This window comes from Aplysia californica, unplaced genomic scaffold (genome assembly GCF_000002075.1).
Source record: "Aplysia californica isolate F4 #8 unplaced genomic scaffold, AplCal3.0 scaffold00040, whole genome shotgun sequence".
NCBI classification, from domain to species: domain Eukaryota; kingdom Metazoa; phylum Mollusca; class Gastropoda; order Aplysiida; family Aplysiidae; genus Aplysia; species Aplysia californica.
The window spans coordinates 2,188,640-2,207,818 of record NW_004797310.1 but is presented as its reverse complement, the minus strand read 5'-3'; the positions used below and the strand labels follow the sequence as shown (position 1 = coordinate 2,207,818).

At 39.9% G+C, this 19,179-nt stretch overlaps 1 protein-coding gene across 1 annotated transcript; it reads right to left on the bottom strand.

Annotated features, from left to right (window-relative positions):
- Positions 1-623: 623 nt before the first annotated feature.
- On the bottom strand, positions 624-12,693 carry LOC101846561 (3-hydroxybutyrate dehydrogenase type 2). Its single transcript, XM_013079100.2, has 9 exons — positions 11,933-12,693; positions 10,863-10,941; positions 9,145-9,241; positions 8,498-8,606; positions 7,592-7,655; positions 6,348-6,461; positions 4,909-4,967; positions 2,124-2,216; positions 624-1,660 (listed from the first exon to the last, which is right to left on the bottom strand). The coding sequence occupies exons 1-9, from the start codon at positions 12,122-12,124 to the stop codon at positions 1,607-1,609; spliced, it is 861 nt and encodes a 286-aa protein (XP_012934554.1). The 5' UTR covers positions 12,125-12,693; the 3' UTR covers positions 624-1,606.
- Positions 12,694-19,179: the final 6,486 nt, after the last annotated feature.

The window sequence follows — 19,179 nt, the reverse complement described above, 5'->3', positions numbered from 1 at the left end:
GGTTTTTTTTCTGTGCTCGCAATGGCATAAGGTTCTTTAACGTGTACAACTTGCACACAGGCCCTCCGAGATTTTTCGCCCTTGTCCGAGAAGGCTAGGTGTAGATCTTTCCTACCAGAAGATCAGGGGTGTGGCAGAAAGACAGCAGTAAGAAAGAGCCAAGGAGTAGCAGTAGAAAGGCTGCAGAAAGAATCAGGAGCCCAGAGGAAGGGGCAAAGGAGGTGAGGGGATGGGAGAAAGTGGAAATGAAAGCAGACGACAGAACATTGCCAGAGAGCAACAAAGAAGGTGAAAGGAGACAATTTTAGTGAAGAAAATTTTTTGGTCGCTACCAGGATTCGAACCTGGGACCTTTGAATGAGAGGCGACACCTTAACCTCTATGCCCCGGGAGCTCCCACGTCTTCAGTGATTGACAACAAGGAGCCGAACTACTACACCACAGATGCTGGTGGTAGCCACCAACTTGGAACTCTACAGGCAACTCTTGAAAAAATAGAAGGAGCAGACCACACTTCAGCACAAACTATCTACCCACACACTAGTAATGAAGTTTTATGTATGAAAATCTTTCAATTTGCTAGAACAAAACAATGACAGAGAGAGATAAAATCAACAAAATCATTTTCTGACTTTCAAAACTTTTAATATCTTACCACAATAAGTAAGTACTCATAGTGTTAAAAGTCAAAGAAAGATGGATGTGATGATAATCGGATAGATTAGGCATTGGATTAGTACACACGAATTAGTTCAACTTCTCATCTGAGATATTCTGTATGATATTATGTCATATTGGCAAGTATAAAGGGGTTAATATAGTTAATTTATAGTACACATACTCTGCTTATCAAAATGCACAGAGACTGTAGACTCATGACTGCAAAAGTTTCTAAGAAACAACATGTTCAAAAACTATATAAAAAATAATTCACATAACAAAAGTTGTTATAAAAAAATGGTACAAAAGTTGTTATAAAAAAATGGTCCTGAAAATGCGTGTCTGAACTTTAGAAAAAAATAATAAAGGGAAATGCATAGTTCAGTTTTATTGTATAATAATAACAAGGTAAATGCATCTCTTGGTGTTATTCTAAAATAACAATGATCAACAGCAGGAATAAACATTTACCCTGATCAAATTCACAAAAAGGCTTTCATTGCACATTCACAGAGTAGACAGATAGATAGATAGGAATAGAGACAGAAATGACTGTCGCACAACAATCCAACACTACTGAACACACCAACTTGTAATGCTGAGCACTGGTCATAAGCCATTTCAGAGGTACGGGAATCACAAAGATAGTAATAAAAAACATTTGTATATAATATAATCACTTTTGTTCATGAAAAACATAACCAATATATAAAAAACAACAACCTTCTTAAGGAAGACTTCACTATTCAGGCAAGATCTCAGGCCAATAAACAACGCAAGTGTACCTTGGAACATGCTTGCATCTCACAAAAAACCAGCATCGTTCTAATCTGTATCATAAAGGTATACAAAAAGAAAATCAAAAGGTTTGATCCCACGTGCTCTGTAACTTTCACAATCCTTCGTTCTGCATTCTCTGCGTGTAAAAGGTTCAGCGTAGAGAGAGTTACATGCTCCAACCTCCATCAACGACAAACTCCTGGCCAGTCACAAAGCCAGACTGTGGACAAGAAACAAAGAAATCACAAACACAAGTAAGACAATCTAAATCAAACTTTGGGTAGTTTTCTTATTATTACGAGTATGTTATTATGAAAAAGCCTTTATAAATATTTATAAAAACAATTGATAAAAAATACTATTTTTGGCTTGAGGATCGTAAGCAATTAATATTTTATTTCAGTTACATTTATTTTTTCATGAAAAAAGCATTTGCAATAAAAAAAATATTACTACAGAATACTTATGGTGAAAAAAAGAAAGAAAATAAAAGCTGGCTACAATAAGCATCATGTCTCACTCTGCATTCTAACTTTCCTGAGATTAAAAAATTAGTTGTCAAGAATGACAAAAGAAACAAATTCTTATTTGATAATGTCAGCACGGTAAAAAAACAACACCAAAAAACCCAACTTCATATGACAAAGAGGATAAGAGGTACGGTCCCGATGCCCAAAGCTTACCTCGTCAGAAGCTAAGTACACTACAAGGCTTGCGATTTCTTCAGGGTTAGCCAACCTGCCCATTTTCTGACGAGCAATGAAATCTTGAAGAGCCTGAAGAATAAAAGATAACTCATCTGAAATTAAAGTTTGTGTGTGAATTTACATGATCCAAATGAGGGAACAGGTGAGAGTGTACACATGAGTGGATGTAGCCTACAAGCCATAGCTCATTGTATGAGAAAGAGAATTGTCACTTTAGTTTAGTAAGGTTTTTAGTTTTGTTTTAGTAGAGGTTTTACGGCGCTCGCAGCTGAATAAGGTCATTTGAGTGCCAAGTGGTGGATGTCAACAGAGAAGTCCAAATGGGGATTAAGGCTTACTCTGCTTACCTCTCTGGCCTCACAGCACAAAGTCTGCTTTGACTATCAAGGCACCCCGGAAATAGCAGTTCACAAGAGAGTGACAAACATACAAAAGAAGTAGAGGACAAATGGCGATAGTAAGGACGAGGAAAGAAAAAGCAGCAGTTGCCTCTATGTTGTTCTGGCACAGTATGAGCATGACATTGATAAATCAGCCCATTTACAATTCTACTTTGCATTAGAACATGTTAATATCCTCCCTTCGGGAATGGCTTAAAGACATCTTCAGTCAGTAGCACTGCCCTGGGGGGAGGGGGGGGGGGGGGGTTGTCATTCCTGTACATGTGTGTAGTATGTTGGATAATGTAATCAAAAAACAAACAAGAAAGAAAAAAATAGACTGAGAGTGAAAGGAAAATACAGAGAGATGCAGAAATAGCAACAAGCAGGAAGAGCTGTAAATATACATCAACAACTTTCTTTATTTAAAATATTATAAGCCCTTAGGTCAGTGTCTTGTAGTTTTTAGTGAGGAAGACACATCAGAGGTAATAGTGGAAGTCAAAAGCTTTAGCTTTAGAACACAAGCGCTGAATGACCTACTCAGCGACTCAGAAATTGTAAGAAATGCAAAACATAAATTATACAAAATAATATTTTAAAAAAATTACTTTCACACACCTTGATTTTAGAAACCAAGGGGTCTTTTTCAGGAGTTTAACATAGTACTAGGAACAAAAACAGGTAGGTCACATCCAATTTTAACATAGTACTAGGAACAAAAACAGGTAGGTCACATCCAATTTTAACATAGTACTAGGAACAAAAACAGGTAGGTCACATCCAATTTTAACATAGTACTAGGAACAAAAACAAGTAGGTCACATCCAATTTTAACATAGTACTAGGAACAAAAACAAGTAGGTCACATCCAATATGTGCCCAACAGTGATGGGAGACAGGTGTGTTCATATCTGGACCAGCTTATGTCACAAAAGGCTCAAGTACTCGATGACCAGGCAGCAAATGTAATCTGTTAAGTACGTCTTAAATGTCCCTATCTCTATAGATGGAAGGGGTTGAGAAATAGACTGACTGAACTATTTATAGACTTTGATCTATGCTGGACAACTTTCACTCCGCAAGCTTTTAGTTCACAGTTGCAAATCACGACTAAATCTGCCTTGAGGCCAGAGAATGGAGCCAAATAATGATTTCTGAGCGACATATCTCATTAGACACAGCTTGGCCTGAATAAAAATGGTGACAGTATGGCACAGATGTGTCCTGTAAAGTTAAAGCTTTTAAGGACATGTGACTTAACTAAACAACTGTCTACAAGAGACAAAAAAAATCAAACATTGGAAGGATAAGGGGGGTGGGCACTCCTGCAACAGGTGGTTATTCACACGCGCTTAAATGGATTCATGGTGAGTAGGCTTCACATTCATCCAATCTGTGCCAAAATGGTGAAATGGTATAGGTTTAACACCCCTATCAACACAGTTTAGTAATTTAAAAGGTGGGACCTCCTCTGAGTTAAAAACCCATCTCTGAAAGGACTGAGCCAAATGGGACATTTGTGTAAATTGCCTGTCCCTAGGACACAACAATGGATCAAGCTCAGTCATTTTTACCAGCTTAGGTCAGAACATGTAAATGTACTTGATAGAAAGTGTACAAAACTCAGGTTCAATGTTTTTGTAATTAGTAATTAGACATGTCATAATATGATCTTTTTTGAGCAAATTTGACAAACTTGAAATAGATGACAACTTTCTTCTTACCTCTTTCAAGATTTATAAATTGCTGAATTTTGGTAAATATTCCGTCCTGAAATTGCTCTGGTTTTCCCCTGTGTGGCTACAGGCCAAAACATTTACAAGAAATGTAGGCCTGTCTTAAACACAATTAGTTGAGAGAATAAAAATGGACCAGAGAGGTGCTAAACTCCTTATTTCCGGTAAGCCCATACCAGCGACTAGCGGTAGGAACCCCTATGCTGGTGAGTCATTGGAATTGGCTTGAGAATATTATTTTACAACGACTGCGACACCAAATTACTTTTCAGTAATTGCCGAAAAATAGGTCTCTTTAAACCTGGAGTTAGTCCATTAAAAAAAACTATCGAAAAAGGTTCATTTGTTTTGATTTAATGACCAGTTTAGTTACCTATATGTTAATTTTAGATTTCGTACCAAAAGAGAGCCCCCAGCATAGTGGGTTTTTAGTTTTAGTAAGAGTTTTACAGCACTTGCAACACAATAAGGTCATATAAGTGCCAAAAAATAGATGTAACATACACAAAAAAGAAAGAGGAAAGATAAGGACGATCGATGGTTGACAGGAAAGAAGGAGCTAACCACACCAGAGCCCACGCCAACTTCCTCTCAGAGATACAGAGTTAAAGTGGTCATATGGATCTCAGACTAAGGATTTACCTTCTCTGGATCAGCTTGAGCTGCCATCCTGCCCCTCAGGGAAGGCGTGTCCACAGTGCCTGGGGGGGGACACACAACAACATAGAGGGTGAATGCGATACAGTTCTTGCCAATTTATATGAGATTGACACCCTCTGATTAGAAAAAAAAGTGCGAATGATAGAGTCCAATAGCGTATAATTACATGTATACTTAGTAGGAGAAGTAATTGTTACAGACAGGGAGGGATTCAAGGATGGTAGATGTAAGTCATTGATCTGAGAGCAAAGATGATTTTTAGAAATAATGGTGGTGATGAGTGATGGTGCGAGATTGCGTTTAAGTAATGTTAGCGTTTGTCCTATCTTCCTCTGCTCCAATGAGTCACAGGGGACGTGGGCACGCTCTATCTCATTCCATAATGGAAGCACCTTTAATGTCAAGAAGAAGTTCTGAAATTCAATACGGTCATATCGTCCATGTAGCAACCAATCATTTTAAGTCCATTTAGGTACTTTTTTCACCATAGTCAAATATCTAGTATTAAACTGCACTTTGGTGATGCTGAAAGGTGCGTCTTTGATAGGGCTTTGGGAAGGTACAAAAAAATCGAAAATTCTCAAAATTGTGACTTGAGTGGAATGCTAGCAACAGCGACATAAATGCTCAATGAAAGACTGAATTCTGACTAGAAATGCACCTAAAACATTAGAAATCAAACTGGCTGCCAGGTGCCGCATGACAAAACTAAATTTTAATATGTTTTTTTGCTTCTCCGGTAACATTTATTCCGCTGGGGTTAGCCAGTTCTATCACAAGGACAACAGTTTGGCAGTAGGCCAACACCCCTTTGAGTACTAGATCTATATCTGTAACATAATACATGAAAATCAAATTGATTAAATTGCGCCTTGATGGTTTTTGGGGGTTTTTTTTGGTTTGAGTAAAGAGAAGAACATTGATACAATAACGGATATTTAGGGAAAAGGTAAGACAGGCAGACAGAAACATTAGAGGGAAAATAAAGAAGAAGGACCAAACAGTGGTGCCTCCAACCATCAGCCAAAAAACCCTGTTAACGTAGGGCACCCGCACATAGACAGCGGGAGACCTTGTCAGCATGTCAGTGTTTCAGCACCTCTATAAAACGGCAGCTTGCACTGTATGTTTCCCAGGAAGTTGAGATTGTTTTAGAACGCTATCAGGTCTGCAGGGGTGATATTATAATACAGATTGTGAAGCGCATAGAATTTGCGGTTGAGTAGGAAGTTGCACTAGATCTATACAAATGCTATCTATTATTGTAATAATATTGAAAAGTGCATAGAAATTGCTGCTGAACGGGAATTTGCGCTTATGAAATATTATATATTATTATATATATATTAACTGCCCCAACACCTGAAGAACAGGAAAACTAAGCCCGAAAACAAGAATGCAAACCAACATCAGCGACTCACCTGGACAGACCGAGTTGACCCGGATCTTGTGGTCCACAAAGTCCACGGCCAGAGACTTGCTCATGCCTATCACAGCAGCCTTGGTGGCCGCATAGACAAACCTGTTGGGAGCACCTAGAGGTCAAAAAGAGTTGGGCTGAGATAATAATAATAATAATAATAATAATCACCATCATCATCATAATGATAATGATGATGATGATGATGGTGTGATGATGATGATGATGATGATGATGATGATGATGATGATGATGATGATGATGATGATGATGATGATGAGTTACTCCTGAGAAAGCCTATGAGGCGAAAAGTAGAGCCGATTCAATAAAACAAATTTTGAACATTTTATATTCACATTTTTTTGCCTGTAAAATCAAGCAAGACTCTCGCTCGTACTTCACTTTTTAAACAATAATAATGATGATGATAATGATAATGATAATAATAAAGATCACTTCTATAATGCCAACTCCCATGTCGCTCTAGACCTTTTACACCGAAATAAGATTTAAATCAATGTTTCAAGCAAAACTATACATTTAGGAATTAGCTGAGTCAAGACAGACCACTGAGCTTCTGTGATGCTCAAAACTAGAATCATAATATCCAAGACTTCAGCACTATCATGACTGCCACACTATAGTTCCTATAAAAACTTTGCTGAGTGTCTAAGTTCAGGCGCACCATAGACTCACACATGAAGAAAAAAACACAAGTCTCACTATAGTTGAGTACGCGTGCAACCTTTCCCTTTTTACCCTTCATTTGATTTCAAATAGAGTCAAAAGGTGCACTCCATGGTGAACTGGAATTACGACTTCCACATAGAGGTAAATGGTGTGCTTCATTATGAACCAGAATTACAACTTCCACATAAGGGTGAACGGTGTGCTTCATTATGAACCAGAATTACAACTTCCAAAGAGAGTCAAATGGTGGGCTTCATTATGAACCAGAATTATGACTTTCACATAGAGGTAAATGGTGTGCTTCATTATGAACCAGAATTATGAATTTCACATAGAGGTAAATGGTGTGCTTCATTATGAACCAGAATTATGACTTTCACATAGAGGTAAATGGTGTGCTTCATTATGAACCAGACTTATGACTTCCACATAGAGGTAAATGGTGTGCCTCATTATGAACTAGTATTACATGTCAGAGTGCCCCATCTTGGATATCACAATATGAGTCTACGCTGTGATGTCACACAAGAAGTAACCAGTAATTGCTGCGGCTACCTTTGATGCTGGAGACAACTGATGACATGTTGATGATGCTTCCACCGGTACCCTGAGCGATGAACTGGGGATGGAAAACATTCAGTCAACAACTTCTGTAGGTAAGGTTGATAATGAAGGTACGAAGAGGAGGAAGAGAAGTATTAAGAGGAGAAGGATTAAGTAGAGGAGCAGGAGGAGGAAGAGGAGGAGGAGGAGGAGGAGGAGGAGGAGGAGGAGGAGGAGGAGGAGGAGAACAAGGCCAAAGACACAAGAAAAGGAATTAGTTCACTTGAGTCCTCTATTCGGAGGGGGGGGGGGGGGGGGGGGGGAGAGCAGAATCTGCTTTCAAGTAGACTTTTACTCAACATTCTAGCATGAAACTAACTGAACTTACAAGGCAAGGTTCCCTTTTATGAGTTCATCTGTCATGAGTCTGTCTATACTTCAGAAACGATGGGGAACCAAACTGGGATGCCCTACACAGAGCTCTAGCATGAAACCAACAGAGCAAAAACTGTCCTCATTGTGAGCTTATCCGTCATGAGACAATGACAATCTTTATTCATTTCTCAGGGAGGAATTAAATTTACTTGGTTGTTTAAAATGACAGTAGCATAACAAAGGTCAGGTGTGCCTACACATACACACACAAGACAGGACATTGACACTTTGCGGTCACTTGGCGCACGCAGTAATGCGTCAGTGAAAATTATCCGTTACGGTCACCTGGCCCAGTTCTGCGCCAGGCCAGAGAAGTACCTTGCAATCACTCTTCTGGTTGGGTGACCAGATGGCACCATGGGGTATTTTTTACTGGTGGCTGTGTGACTGCAAAGTGTTAAATACATGTATTACCTGCTAAAAACATCCCACCACCCTCTACCCCCCCCCCCCCCCAACTCAGTAAAAATTTTCAGTCCATACCTTAGGAACAAAAACTGAGCACATTGTGTAGGCGCTCTTGACATTCAGGTTGAAGGAAAAGTCCCAGCTTTTCTCGTCACAGTCCAGCAGAGTTCCATGGTGGACAAATCTGGGGAAGTGAAAATCAGAAATGAAATACTGATCATTGATAAATGTGAATTAAAATGTCTTTCCCCTTCACCCAAGAATTCAATTGTTGGCCAGTAGGAGAAAAAGCATCACTCTTAACAATAACCTACAATAAAACGAGTTAAGAGGGAAGAACACTTAATTTATAACATATCCTAAAAATATAAAAACTACTTTTCTTTTGGGCCTGGCAAAACATTTTTCAAAAAGGGGAGGAACTGCTTTATAATATTCAAATGTCACAAAGATCAGAAACAGATATTGGTCATCACGGTTTGCCACTTATTTGTCCATTCTATGCTCTCATAAATCAATTTCATATTCTAATGGTTTTTTTCCATTCACAATTCTGTTCAAATATTAAAACCAAGTTACACTTAGGAACTTGCTCCTGAAAATTCTGTACCCTGCTAATTTGTCAAGTACTAACATCGACTGCTAAGCAAAGAATTTGTTCTGTTGGAAAATTTCCCGCACAGAAGCAGATGTACCAGCCTTGGCCGCAAACAAACACTTACCCAGCACAGTTGAAGAGAACATCAATTTTATCCACAGATTTGGCAAATTTTTCAACATCGTCCTTTTTCAAGACATCAAGGACTTGGGTTTCAATTCCTGAGAAGAGACCATAAATGATTCGTTTTTACTGAAACGTTATCGGCTTTAAAAAAAATGGATCAAAAGTTATTCTAAATGTCGGAAAATAGAGCTTGATCAGAACACTGTACAGAGATAAAGTACTTCAGAAAGGGCAAGACAAACCATCAGTAGAACTTTCCAATTCTCTAAGTTGTTCAAGTACATATTCAGCTATACCTAAGAAGTGGTGCCCATTGGCATTAAGCGTTCAGTTAATTTTGGTTTTGGTCATCGGGGCTACCCAGATTTTCCTCCATGGAGGGGCAAAAGTTATCATCGTGGCATAAACTAACAAAACTAATAATAAGCTTCAAAACAAAATGCGTTAGTTTTCAACGTCACAATTTGTGTGATCGGTTTGAAGCAAGGGTCTAGTTGTAGTGAGCACTGGAGCTGCCAGAAACCGAACCGAACAGGGTCGATCCTCCAAAGGACAAAGTTCATCAAAACCAGAACTAAAATGTTCTTTTGTTTTGGAAATAAAAAGTCATTATTATTTTTTTCACAGACCACATAAACAACAATTCAATCCCATGTAGCTGGGAACATAATTGCTGGGAAAGTAAATTACGTCTTCTCTAAACAGTCAACAGCTGTAACCTGATCATACATTGTTTCTACAAAAAAACAGACTTGTACGGGAGTAATTCAGAAAACGACTATTTGATGAACAAGAAAGTTACTATCTGTTTACCATTACATTCTGATCTTTTCACTGTTCAGGCTCAGCAGAGACCCACTGTTGCAGGGTCTTCTAAAAAAGTAGGAAAAATATGCTGAGATAAAAATATCAAAGGATCCACAACAACAAAGGCATCAACTAACAGTCTTGTACTTTGGCCAGCAAAGTGTGAATTCACAATCAACAAAACTGCGCAACGGCAAATGTTGATCAAAATATACAGTACAAGCTAAAAAGGAATCAAAGGGTAAAAGTTACTGTCATAGCTGATGATTAGGCTCCAAAAAAATGTAACATCATTCTTCTGCTTTATTCTGCTGTCTCTGGCATAAATGAGAGGTTGGCAGGTGGCCTGGGGTGTGGTTTGCTTCTATCTCTTTTTTGTTTCTGTAAAGTGTTTTACGGCGCTCGCAACTGCATATAAGGTCATATGAGCGCGCGAGACACACCTAATATTTCCAGTTGGTAGGTAATTTGGAATTTTGCCCGGGTGGCGGCCGAAGCCTACTCTTATCAATTTTAGATTACCAAGGGATCTTTAACGTGCGCAACTTGCACACGGGCCTTCTGGGATTTTTCGCCCTTGTCCGAGAAGCTAGGTGTAGATCTTTCCTACAAGAAGATCAGGGGTGTGGCAAAAAGACAGCAGTAAGGAGGAGCCAAGGAGTGCTTCTATCTCTCCTCCTCCTTGGATTTGTATGTTACTGTACAGAGACACCTCTTATATTTGGCACTTAAATTACCTTTTGCGCTGCACACCTCACTTAAAACGAACCTTGTAAAATCTTTCAATGAACAAACAAAAACATTTCTCTTACCATTGCCCTTTCCTTTGCAAGTGTAGGAAAAAACCCGGAAAAAAACAGAGATTTGGCATCCCTGATTCAAAATGCATAACGAGAAGCAGTTTCTTACCCGGGGTCCCCTCCAACTCCTTGAGCACTTCCCCGTTGACGTCTGTGGCAATCACTCGTGCTCCTTCCTTCGCTGCCATCTGTGTAGTACAAGTATTGTAGCTTTGTTTTAGATAGAGTTTTACGGCACTAGCAAGACAATAAGGCCATAATGCGTCGAAGATTAGAGGTGTTACAAGAGAGTAACAAACACAAAAGAGAAGTAGAAGAGATCAGGACGATAGATGTTTGATAGGAAAGAAGGAGCAAACCACACAAGTATCTAAAAATGTTACACTTATGTCCGACCACAATAGAAAAACAAGCAGGATGACAGAAAGGAATTTTGGATCTAAAAACATAAACCCAAGAGAAAGTTTCTAATAAGAGATATAATCTACTGACCTCTGTAATAGAATTTTAAGAAATTAACAGAAAAGATTTTAAAAAACCAAAACAAACCAAAACCATTAACCTTAGAAAAATAAAGGTTGTTCCTTTTTTGTCTCATACAAAAGTGACTCATGAGGCTAGACTTTCCCAGCTGTTGAACCACCTCCACACAAATGTTCACTTGTAAATAGGTAGCAAGCAGTAGTTGAGGCTGGTGGCTTCATGTGCGGGTGGGAAGGGGACATCTTTACCTTCAACAACACAACAACCAGCCAAAGGATTGAGCCAATAGATATCATCCATACCCCAGAGGTATTAAGAAAACAATTTGAAAAATTGAAATAGAATCATGATAATAATAAATAGCATTTGTATAGAACATAAGCCCCCTCTGCGGTGAGCTTTTTGGTCTTTACAATCTATATTATTACCCCAGCATATCCCAGAACATGATTCCGAAACATTTGAAGCTTCCCAAGAAGCTTACAGCGTGAGCAGACGATGAAGCACTCAAAAACCAACTAACTGACAAGATCTTTCACTATCCACCGCCAGGTATCCATTCCGACCTGGGTGAAGTGAGGACATTTCATGTAAAATGCCTTTCTCAAGGAAACAATATCGGGTCCTCCACTGGGTTTGAATCCAAGACCTTTCAGTTGCGAGCACAGCAGACTAACCACCAGACCACCGACTCACCAAGGCTACAGCTTTGCCAATGCCCTGGGCGGCAGCTGAAAGAACGAAAACTTTTCCATCCAGACGTCCCATAGTTGAAGTAACAAAATGTTGAACAGCTGTTGCTCTTTTCACTGTCTTTCTGAAACAACAAATTAAATGCAAAATTTGAAAAAAAAAGTTTTTTCCACATTGTTCTGGCTCTGAATTCATTTTGATTTCATTTTGATTTTATTTTCATCCGGCCCTGGAAAAAAAAGTATGAACAGTAATCTGCAATAAAACTGTGGGTGTTTCCTTTCCTTCCTTCTATGACACTAAGACAACAATTAAATTATTAATTATCAGTGATATGTTATAACTCTAGATGTTGATATATGAATTTCCGTAGCAAACTTAAAACACTCAATTAAAAACATAAAGATCCACAACCGGAGAACAATAAACAGCACACTACTAATAAAGACTATCACTGAAAGAATTCTGTACATTCAAGATCTCTATAAACACAAAACAGAAAATCAAAGTCATGAGAATTCAAGCAAACATTCACAACAACTTAACCACTATGCGATCCCACACCTAAATTAACAGTACGAGTGGTTACACAGACTAACTGTAGCCTTTACCCGTATCGAGCATTATAAGACGTTTTATCATTCTGATAAGGCACGGAAAATGACATCTAACGCTCGTTCAAAAAGTTGTACCCCTATTGTGAACTTTGTCACAAGATTAGACAATGAAATTCACAGGCATGCCAAGGTGTGTACTGTACTGACAGAATAGTATTAGAAAGGGGGACAGTGCAATAAGTAAGATCATTTATTTTAGCCAACACCAAAAAAGGCAAAAGCCTTGTGACAAGGGTATAAATGCTCTATAAAGATACAGTGCTGCTTCTGCTAAAATAAAAAGTAAAGAATAGACAAACAGAGAGTATCTTTGTCTCTAATGTCAAATGTGCATGGAATCATAAGTCAACACCCCCTCTTCCTCGAAAAAAAAACTATTGTAAAAAAAAAAACCCAACTCATTTTTCAAAAGGACGTTTTGCAGAACATATAATTGAAACCAAAACAAACAATGAACTACTGTGACTATTTGCTTTTTACAAAATCTTTTGAGATTTATTTAAATGGTGCTGTTTTGCTGTCTATTCTTTTGTTTCTAGGTTTGTTTAGTTTGGGATTTTTTGTGCCTTTTTTTCAGGCGGGGGGTGGGGGGGGGGGGGGGTAAGCTTGGTGAGTGCTTTGGTGTCATTTGCTCCCTTTTTCCTGTTAAACATTTTTATCAACTTTCTCCTCCCTCTTTCTTGTGTTTGCTACTCTTTGTAACACCCCTAATCTTTGGCACTTATCATGACCTAATCGTATTCCAAGTGCCGTAATACACTTACTAAAACAAACACAGGCACTGCTGGAGAATATTTGAACAGTGAAACTGCTGAGGCACCACCTTTTTATCAGTATATGCCAAGGTTTCCTTCTCTCAAGTAGAATATCAGTACTTTTTTTTCTACTTATGAACAGCAGAAAGGGTAACATTAAGCATCTCACTCTCACCACATTAAGCTACATTATAAGAACTAAGCCAGAAGAAAAATTCAGCTTCAAATTCTCATTATTATCTGCTAGAGCTTCTTCGCCGAAATGTCACCAAAGGTCATAGTCCTAATCTGTTTCAGCGTCACAGGTTGTTTGCTGGTGTTGTTTTTTTGGTTGTTGTTTTGTATATTTTGTTTGTTTTGTTTTTAATACTTCTATTGAAAGTGCTGATACAGTGCCTTCGGCTATTGTACTGCTACTGCTTAAGTCGTTGCTGAATACATTACTTCTCAGTTCTGCCACTACCCGGTATCAGGTGTGCAATTTGTTTTATGAAACAATGAGAGGACTTCTAGTATTTAGAGAAGAGACCAAGAGTTTCATGAGCAAATTGGGGAGGGGGGGGGGGGGGAGGGAGACAGAACCATCATATATGTGAAAAACATTGGATTACAAATCTGCTCCTACATTATCGAAATCATGTTGATGAGGGCGGAAAACCATCCTCATTAAACAAACAAAACAATACAAAAAAGGTAGCCTACTAAAAAAAAACCCCAAAACATAAAGATGGACAGCATACTAACAACAAGCATATTCATGAACTATCAGACAGGTAAAGAATAAATCCACACTAATATGCATAGGCTATACATCTGCAACTATATTATTGTACTTTGAATTCCTGTTTTGAATGGACATTAGGTACATAGACCCCCATCAACAAAAAAAACTTTAGAAACAAAAATTACTTTTGTTATAAATATTCAATACAATGATACAAATCAAAACCTCTGTCAAGAGTTAACATTAGAGTGGAGCGGATGACAAGTTCACCAAATTAGCATTCTTTGGACACTTAACTGAAGACTTTAAGGAAAGGTAAGGTAAAAGGAGATAAAAATATTTATTTAGGAGCCTGTTACATGATCCTCTTTTTAAAAAATACATAGGTGCTTTTACACCTCCACAAGTTAGAAGGGGGCTCTCGTGGCCTAGAGGTTAAGGTGTTGGCCTCTCATTCAAAAGGTCCCGGGTTCGAATCTGGGTAGGGACCGAAAAATTTTCTTCTCTAAATTTGTCTCCTTTCTTCTCATTTCTTGCTCTCTAGCAATGTTCTGTCATCTGCTTTCGTCTCCTCTTTCTGCCCCTATCCCCTCACCTCCTTTGCCTCTTCCTCTGGGCTTCTGATTCTTTCTGCAGCCTTTCTACTGCTACTCCTTCGCTTCTTCTTACTGCTGTCTTTCAGCCACACCCCTGATCTTCTGGTAGGAAAGATCTACACCTAGTCTTCTCGGACAAGGGCAAAAATTCTCGGAGGGCCCGTGTGCAAGTTGCGCACGTTAAAGATCCCTTGGTGGCCTAAAATCGATAAGAGTAGGTTTCGGCCGTCACCCGAGCAAATTCTACCAACTGAAAATATTAGGTGTGTCCCGCGCACTCATATGACCTTATGCAGTTGCGAGCGCCGTAAAACACTTTACAAAAACAAAAAAACAAGTTAGATCCTTTAGAAGGCGGGTTTCAACCCTCTCTGTCTGGGCCAATCCGGGATCAACAATTAAAAAGAGCTTCAAATGGGTATTTAGGGATCTTTTGACACAAGATGTTTATGAGTACGTCATTTAATTTCAGTGTCAAAAGAACAAATTTCTCAGTTCAGCTGAAATTAAGGAATGGGGGAATCATGTCACCTGTAATTAGTTTCATAAGGTTCAAATACTGTGTTTTATACACCACTATTCCTAAGACGAGTCGTTGACTCAGATAAATGGGAGGCATCATGGTGATATCAGGTGCTCGTCAAAATAATTAAATCAAAGAAATCTGCATTTTTTTGGCCGGTGGGCAATTTTTTTTCTAATTTTCCTTTTTTTTTGGCACAACACCTTTTAAGTCCATTTAAAAAACACATTTTGAGTGGATATTACTGAAAAACATTGATTAAAGGCATAAAAATGTAAACTTTCAGTTTCCAAGGATGCAGGCTATGGAAGTAACCAAACTTTGGTGGCCATGATTTCCTGGCGAATTTTATCTCTGAAACCAGGTGACCCTGACCTCCTTCAAGTGCAAGTTATATCGACTTCTATTCAACATAAATATGGAGACTTTTTTCATCAAAAGAAAGGTAAATGAACAGGCTTTAAGACGATACCGATAACCCCATTTAAGGCACAAAAATTAACGAGCGTGCTAATTCCACCACGTCCTGACACAAATGGTTATGATGAAGGCTCAGAAAAAGATGGATAGAAGGAGTCATAGAAACACTACATAAAAACAATCACAAGACGCAACACTCAACAGGCGATACAAGAGAGAGAGAAAAGGGGGAGCTCTCATGGCCTAGAGGTTAAGGTGTTCGCCTCTCATTCAAGGGTCCCTGGTTCAAATCCGGATAGAGAACGAAAAATTTTCTTCTCTAAAATTAGGTCTCCTTTCACCTTCTTTCCACCTCGCTTGCAATTTTCTGTCGTCTGCTTTCGTCTCCACTTTCTTCTCTCACCTCCTTTGCCCCTTCCTCTGGGCTCCTGACTCTTTCTGCAGCCTTTCTTCTGCTACTCCTTGACTCCTTCTTACTGCTGTCTTTCTGCCACACCCATCTTCGGGTAGGAAAGACCTACACCTAGCCTTCTCGAGCAAGGGCGAAAAATCTCGGAGGTCCCATGTGCAAGTCGCACACATTAAAGACCCCTTGGCGGTCTAAAATCAATAAGAGTAGGCTTTGGCCACCACACGGCCAAAATTCAAAATTTCCTACCGACTGAAAATGATAGGTGTGTCCGCGCACTCATAGGTTTCTGACCTTAAGCAGTTGCGAGAGCCGTAAAACATTTTAATTAGGCCTAGCTCCCCCCCAGCCCCCCCACTAAAAGGCAACATTATAGACAGAGGGTGGAAAAAAATAGTATAAAAGATTACAAAATATATTCAAAGTGACTATTTCTCCCAACGTTCGTCAAAATAAAGTTGAACTCTATTTCTCCTAACGGTTTCCGATCTCGAGATTTTTTGGGTTAGTAGCGAGATTTAGGCGTCATCCTTTCATTCAGCAATTCTGCGAGGACTGGGAAGAAGCATTTTTTTGCATGGAATTCAATTTCTAGAGCTAGAGATTTTTAAATGTCTGAATATTCAGATACTTCAGTTGTTGTAGGGGCAACATTCCCGGACTATACTTCATTTGAAAATACCTTCAAAAGGTACTGTGAGAAAACAAGACTGCTCGACCATGGCAGTAACCTATTTTGCATTTAGTCACCTAGCAAAAACTAAAATCCTTCATGTAAAAAAAAATCCCTCCACACCCCCCCCCCCCCTCCCCCTGTTCACACCTTACACACACACAGACACACACACACACATGCACACTCACACACACACACGGGCCACTCCAATCGCTTATTATCAACAAATCTTGAGAACGGAAACCGTTCCGAGAAATAGAGTGCAAGTTTATTTTCCCGAACATTCGGCCATATTATTATAACGTTTGATAAAGTTCATGTATAGGTCTCTATACTTTTAACAATAGGATAGTCGATGGACTATTGGGGTCTGTTTTTTCATGTCGTTTAGGGTTTTTTTGTTTCGCTGTTGTTGTTTTTTTGTTGGGGGGGGGGTCCGAGGGGTTGTTATTTTTTTTATTTTTGCGTTTGCTCTGTGGTGACTTTTACAGTAAAACGTTTGACAGTGACTTTCCCTTGTTGTTGTTGTTGTTTTCAAATCCCTTTAGCTGCGAGCATTTCGCTCTTGGCAGCGCAATGCCTCCCTCAAGTAACCACATGTCCTTGTCATCTGGTCAACGCCAGAGTACAGCAGGCTTTGTAAGTCTGTAGGTGTGTGTAGGAGCCTGCGTTGAAGAACTGCCAGGTTTGGGCAGTGAAGGAGAAGATGTTCAACGGTCTCCTCGTGGTAGTCACAGTGTCTGCAATGGGGTTCCCACATGGGGTGGATTCTGTTTATGTGCTTGTTGGTGTGTAAGTGTCCTGTGCGGGCTCTGAAGATCAATGTCTGATCGGCTCTACATAAAAGATTCGAAGGGTCTTTGAGGTTGGGTTTGTCCATGTACCCGAAGAGAGATCTTCCTGTTTCTGCGTTGGCCCATCTGTTTAGCCACACGTCTCTGCTTTTGGCTTGGATGATCCCTCTGCAGGCCTGTAAAAAGGCGGTTGTGTCTGTCTGGGGCAGGCTCACTCCAGCCTTCGATAGATGGTCTGCAGTCTCATTCCCTGGTACTCCAGAATGGCCAAGCACCCACTGCAGTGTGACCCGGACGCCATAGAAAGTGCCCATCTGTTTTACAAGGCTGAGGATGTTCCCGTCACCTCTGCAGTCTCCTCCTCCCTCGACGGCTTGGAGTACTGACACATTGAGTCAGAGAAGACAACAACATCCCCTGGTGTTACTGCACCTTCAAAAAAGTCTTGGGCGATCTGTTCCAAGGTCTTTACTATGGCGATTCTCTCCGCATCATAGTTGGAGCTGTATGTTCCACAGGGGCCAAATAGTTGGGTCTGCTTCTTCTCTCCGAGGTTGTTTCGATATTTGATGGTAGATCCGTATCCAGCATTCCGTGTAGCGTTTGTTGCTGACCCATCTGAGAATGCATGGATTGTAGTTTCAGCATACGAGTCCACTGTCTCCAGGGCGCTAGTTCTGAGGATTTCTTCTGGTGTGACTTTCTCTTAAATCGAACAATAAAATGAATATAATAGCTCAAACTTTCCTCGCATTACGAGTTTTACTGTTACTCCCTCAGGGCTGGTTTTGTCTGATCTAAGGGTGGGCCGACTCCGAGAACTTCCGAACTTTCGACTCCGAACATTTTTGGGTTCGAGTTCATTGAATTCGACTCCGAATCCGAATTCAGGTCAGCAGCCAATTAATTTGGAGGAAAGGCAAGGTCTATTCGGTCGAATTCGTGTCAAGTTATTCTCCCTCCAGCCGTCGAGTCGAACACGCTGTAGAGAATCTCGACGCCACGGACCGGTGCAGATAAGGGGGGAGGGGGGAGGAGCGGGGAAGAGGTCACAGAGGTCGGGATTAAAGTTTTAATCAAATTAAATATGTTTTCACTCCCTGAGTTCCATTTTCCCCTTCGCTGCCCTAGTTCGGGAATTCGTGTTCGTACTCGGCCTCCTGCCCGATGTTCGAGCTCTGACTCCGACCCCACGAATTCGTCGAATTCCGAACCTCGTCTCGACTTCGCCCAGGCTTAGTCTGATCGATCAATGAGAACCCGTCATGGCTGGAGCGCGCACTCTTGTCGAAGAGATCCTCGTGACCAGCAATTCTCATCTCATTCCGAAGTTGCTGGGGTGTTTTTTTTTCGAAGTCACTATTTCTCCGAACGTTCGGGAAAATAAAGTAGAACTCTATTTCTCCAAACGGTTTCCGATCTCAAGATTTTTTGGTTATTTGCGAGATTTAGACGTCATCGTTTCATTCTGCCATTCGGCGAGGACTGGGAAGACGCATTTTTTGCATCGAATTCAATTTCTAAAGCTAGAGATTTTTAAATGTCTGAATATTCAGATACTTCAGTTGTGGTTGGGGCTACGTGCCCGGACTATACTTCATTTGAAAATACCTTCAAAAGGTACTCCGAGAAAACCTGACTGCTTGACCTTGGCAGTAACCTATTTTGCATTTAGTAGTCAATAGTCACCCAACAAAAATTAAAATCCTTCAAGTAAAAAAAAATCCCTCCACGCC